The sequence below is a fragment of the Desmodus rotundus genome, chromosome 9 (assembly GCF_022682495.2).
Source record: "Desmodus rotundus isolate HL8 chromosome 9, HLdesRot8A.1, whole genome shotgun sequence".
Taxonomy (NCBI): domain Eukaryota; kingdom Metazoa; phylum Chordata; class Mammalia; order Chiroptera; family Phyllostomidae; genus Desmodus; species Desmodus rotundus.
The window spans coordinates 113,196,285-113,201,179 of NC_071395.1; the positions used below are offsets into that span (position 1 = coordinate 113,196,285).

At 63.7% G+C, this 4,895-nt stretch overlaps 1 protein-coding gene across 2 annotated transcripts; it reads right to left on the reverse strand.

Moving 5' to 3' along the window:
- Positions 1–1,232: 1,232 nt before the first annotated feature.
- CENPX (centromere protein X) lies at positions 1,233–4,618 on the reverse strand. Of its 2 annotated transcripts, none has more exons than XM_024553929.4 (5): positions 4,508–4,618; positions 1,998–2,049; positions 1,837–1,890; positions 1,490–1,575; positions 1,233–1,387 (listed from the first exon to the last, which is right to left on the reverse strand). In XM_024553929.4, exons 1-5 carry the CDS (start codon positions 4,535–4,537, stop codon positions 1,373–1,375), a joined length of 237 nt encoding a protein of 78 aa, XP_024409697.1. In that variant the 5' UTR covers positions 4,538–4,618; the 3' UTR covers positions 1,233–1,372. The 2 variants fall into 2 exon arrangements, with proteins under 2 accessions (XP_024409697.1, XP_024409696.1); XM_024553928.4 differs by having other exon boundaries at positions 1,490–1,578.
- Positions 4,619–4,895: the final 277 nt, after the last annotated feature.

A 4,895-nucleotide genomic window follows, 5' to 3' on the forward strand; every position in this document is an offset into this window, starting at 1 on the left:
GTCCCTCTGGTCCTCCTTCTCCAGAGAAGAGCCTGCAGGCTTCGGCCCCACTGCCCTCCCCTCTCCAGAGTTCCCTGGCACAGGCCTCCAGCCGCTCCTGACCCTGGGGCTGGCCAGCCCTGCAGCCTGGCAGGACTGCGTTTTCATTAACAAGGGCACAGGTGTCCCCCCTTTTGCTTTCACCTGACACCCTTAATCACTCTCCGCCTAGGAACACACATGGGGACAAGGGCCTTCAGGAACCCCCGGCCAGGCCCCTGGCAGATGAAGCACGTAGGGCTGCCGGGGGGTTCCTGCCTGCACCCCCCCCCCCCAATCTGAGGCACTTCAAAGTGGCTGCGGGGCACGGATTCTGGCACTTGTCGCCAGCCTCCCCCTTCAGGTCTAATTACTTCCACATGCTCCCAGTGCTTTGAAGCCCAGAGACTCCCTGAGGGGGTGGGGAGAGGGTGCAGGAGCGGGGCCAAGTTAGGGGTGAAGGGCTTGTTCCCCAGCCCCTGCTGCCCACGGGTGCGGAAGTGCTGGCAGGTGGGGTGGCTGCTGTGCCACCCGGACAGCCCTCTTCAGAGGGCACTGGCTGTGACTTGTGTCCGTGGTCACTGGGCCTCAAGCCCTTTGGGTGTCTCCTGCCCTGGGTGCTGGAAGCAGCTTCTGGAACAGGGAGGTAGGTGCTGCAGGGTGGGGAGGGGGAGGTTGGGGCATGGCCAGGCCCCATGAAGTGATGCTGGGCCCTGGAGGCCCCTGAGCACCTGAGGGCAGCCAGACCCCCAGGCTCAGCCTTACCTGCTTGCCAGGGGCAGCCCCACAGCCAGGCCACCTGGCTGCAGGAGCACTGTCTCTGGGCGAGGGGCTGCGTGCGAAGGCTCAACCTCACGGCCCCCAGCAGAGCAGGGTGTACAAGCGTGCCTTCGTTCTGCCCTTTCTCAGCTCTGAGCTCGTCCTACCGAGATGGGGGGTGGGGGGCAGAGCCAGCTTTGAAGCAGCCGGACTTTGGGGGACTGACAGCGAGACAGAGGCTTTGGCTGGGTGAGGCCACTCTGATTTATTGGCACTGTTCTCTCTGTGAGGGCCGGTTCTCAGCTGAGGGAGCAGCGCATGGTTTGGGGATGACACACCAGCTCTGATGTCCGTGGTGGCCTATACAGCTTGGCTTGTTGGCAGAGGTCACAGTCCCTGCTTCTGCCACACCACTGCAACCCACTGTGTCCGGTCACCCACAGGACAGAGGGGCACATGAGGGACAACAGCATGTTGCTGGGACCGGACCCGGAGCACCTTGGGGACTGGCAGCCTCGTCTCTGTCTGAAGCCCCAGATCCGTGGGCATGAGGCTGGGTTGTGAGTGGAACAGGGGGCGCAGCAGGGGTGGCCCCCTAGAAGTCCAAGAGCTGTGGGGGGAAGAGACAGTCTTCTGAGCACCACCTGCCCCTCACACCTGCTCTGCCCTCCAGGCCCTGCCCCTGCCCATGGGGTCGGACCAGGCCACCTACCAGCTGAGGCAGCACCTTCTCCAGCTGGTCCACATCCACACAGGCCAGGTCCTCCGCCTGGGCCTGCCGAACACTGCGGATGGCTGCTTCTGCCACAACACAGGAGGGGAGTGGGAGGCGGACGAGGCTGGAGGGCTTGACCCCCCAACTGCCCTGGACCTCAGCCCCAGCAGGTCCCCAGCCTGTGCCAGCAGCTCAGTGGGCCGAGGCACAGCCCCTGTCACCTGGAGTGTTCCAGGGACTCAGCCTAGAGGGAGCTGGTGGGAGAGTGGGGAGAGCTGACGTCCTGATTCCCCCACTGGGAAAGGAAGTGCAAGCGGACCAGGAGCCCAGGGCCCTCGGCTCACCCACGACGAAGACCTTCAGCAGCTCCGCCGTGAGCAGCAGCGCATCCCCACTGACTGCAAGGTGGAAGGGGCAGGTCACCGCCGTGCCCACACCCACAGCCCTGGCCAAGGACGGCTGCCCCCACCCCCCACCATACCCACCCCCAGGCTAGTGTCCACACCTCTGGTCTTGTCATCCTTGAAATGCAGGTGCAGCAGCTTGCTCACCAGTTCCTGGGGGACCAACAGGACAGTGACTCGATGGGCCTGCCCCGCCCCCACCCAACAGTGACAGACTCCCTTAGACATTTGTTCAGGGTGGGAATGGACTCGACACTCTCTGTCCCCTGAGGCCTCTCCCAGGGTGGGGCCCAGGAGGTGTGCATGCCTCCAGGCCTGGACCACAGATGCAGACTGGGTGGGTGGGCACAGCCCAGTGCCAGCCCTTCCCCCCACTCCCACCCCTCAACCCGTCTGCTGGAGTCCAGGGCAGCCTTGCGCTTCACCCCACCCCTGGGCCGAGGCGTTTTCCTCCCTGTGGACCCTCCGCAGGTTTGTCCGCACCACTCCTCACAGTGGACCCTGCTCTGGGAGCCAGATCAGCTCCACCCGCAATCCCTGTCCCCGCAACCTGCGGTGCCTGAAACAGGATGGACGCTGTGGAAACTGCAGTGCTGAGTCAAGGGGTGGTCAGGGGCAGGGAACAGAGCCCGGGTGTATTTTCAGGATGTCCTGACAGGCATGGATGCGACATAGCGGGTCCAGGCCAAGACTCACAGCAGGGGCTTGAACCCCGAAAAGATGGGGCTACTTTGCAAGGACGGGCTATGGGTGGAGATGGGTCCTGGGGGCCAGGGTCTCAGGAGCTCAGCTTGGGACAGGCTGAATGAGGGACACACAGACACCCAAGCAGAACAACCAGGTAGGGGGGGGGGCTGGAGCTGAGAGAGAGGCTTTCCGGAAGGTCAGAGCTGGTGGAGAGGCTCTGGGACGTGGCCACAGGTGGGTGCACCACACAAGGTTGGCCAGAGTAAGGGCCAGCCAGAAGAGGCTGGGAGCCAGAGGCCAACAGGGTGCTGTGGGGGCAGGAGGACAGTAGTAGCAGGCACCCTGGAGCTCAGTAACAGAACTGGGTGTCCTGCAGGGCTGGTGAGCTGGGGCCTGCTCGGCCTCCAGTCTTACCTGTGGGAGGCTGCGCTGCTTCTCCCAGCGCAGTTCAGAGCCCAGGAGCAGAGTGACGTGGACCCCGGTGGGGCCCAAACTCAGAAGTGTAAGAACTTACCACAGGTCACTAGGGGAAGCCACAGCAGCCTCACCCTCCCTGCAGTGACCTTGGAGCTTGGTGCCACCTGCTGGTCCTTGCTGCTCACCAGGAAGGTACTAGGAAAGGCCCAGAAGGCTCTATGCCCCAAGTGCTCCCGGACCCCGAGGAAGAGCTAAATCAGCTCCACTGCTGTACAGGGGCCTGCTGCATGCAGCTGCCCCAGCAACTAAAGGGGTCAGGGCCAACAAGGAGTGCAGTTCCCAAACAAAGAAGTGACACGGACAGGAAGGAAGCGTGGGACCTGGGGTGCATTCCACCTTTGCTCCGCTGTGAGCAGGCGCTGCAGCCCCTCCCTCCATGGTCCCACCCAGGGGAGCCCTGTTCCTTCGCAGTGACCACAACCCCCACTCGTCCAGGGCTCTTGCCTGGAGGTCTCCACAGCCCTGTACTCCCCTCTCCAGCTGTTATGATGGGATTCTCACAACCACTTAGCTCAGTCACCCCGTCTCAGTGACTGTCCCTTTAGATGATTAACCCCTCTGGGCTGGGGCAGAGCCACAATCCTGAGCGATAAAGGAGAGGAGGGGACTGAGGCAGAAGGTGAGCCAGGGGGAAGTCCCCCACACCTCTGCAAGGCTGAAACCCCCACTGGGGGCTGGGAGGGAACAAAGAAGTGCCCAGGTCTCGAAGGCCCACAAGCCCTCCACGTGCACCTTCCTGATTCCAGGGCTCAGTGCTCCCTCCCCTTAGGGCAGAGCAACAAAGCGAGACTCAGAAACAAGTCGCAGCACCAACCGCATTCGCAGGTGCGGAGCAAAGGGCGAGACGCCAGCTCTGCCTGTTTCTCCACTGTTAAGTAGCGAGAGTGCCAGTGCCCACCTGCCAGGGTGGTTGCCCATTAAGTGGGTTAACGTCAAGTGCATTCAACAGTGCTTGACTGTGCCACGCGTGTTGTTAAGGAAGCACGCCCCTACACAACCGACCGAACCTAGACCAACAGGTGCTGCCCGGAAACACAGCTGCTGCAGCTGGGCTTCAGCTCGGCTCAGGTGAGACGGAACCACAGGCTCGCATGATAGGCAACGAGCAAGGGGAAGCTTCAGGCTGTGCAGGGATGTGACAGTATCAGGGAGCTGGGCGGACCTGTGCCCTACGCCAAGCGGTTTAGGGAAAAGTCCCACCGGATCCCCAGCCATCAGGGCGGGCGCGGGCCCAGGCTCCTTTCTGATCTCCCCCTGAGTTTCTGCGGGCGCGGCACTCACGTCTGTCGAGTGTCTGCTTCCCTTCCGCTCCCCGGCCGCGGGAGCCCACCCCGGAGGGCGAAGAGCGGACACGTGAGTCACGCGTGGGGCCCGGCCGTAGGGTCCTCACTGCCCCACCCCCTGGGTGCCTCCTGACCCCAGCGCCTCACAACGTCCACCCTCTCACCTTCCGGAAAGAGGGACCAGTTCCCTCCATCACCGCCGCCGCGTCCCGCGCTCCTCGGAGTCCCGCCCCTGTACTCCCAGCCAATGTGCCCCGAGCGCGCCCTCTCGGACCCCGCCCCCGCGCTTCCAGCCAATCGCACTGGAGCGCGCCCTCTGCCGCCCCCGATTCTGACCCCCTCTCAGTGGGCCCGGAGCGGGGTTGCCTTGGCCCCCTCCCCAAGCGTGTGTCCACCCCCTTTACATCATTGGCCGGTGTCGAGCGCCAAAGCCTCCTGGGAGTTGTAGTTTCCACCTTCCTTCCCCTGTTCTTCCTGGATATAGAGGCGCAGAAATGGCCGCGTAGACGAGAGCGGGCAGCCAGGGTCCGCGGCACGAGGCCGGGGCCCAGG

Coding starts and splice junctions, on each gene's coding strand:
- CENPX (XM_024553928.4), bottom strand. CDS start 4,537: ATGGAGGGAACTGGTCCCTCTTTCCGGAAG. Junction 1,891..1,997: donor CAAGGATGACAAGACCAGAG/GTGTGGACACTA, acceptor TCCACCTTGCAG/TCAGTGGGGATGCGCTGCTG. Junction 1,579..1,836: donor GCTGAAGGTCTTCGTCGTGG/GTGAGCCGAGGG, acceptor GTGTTGTGGCAG/AAGCAGCCATCCGCAGTGTT.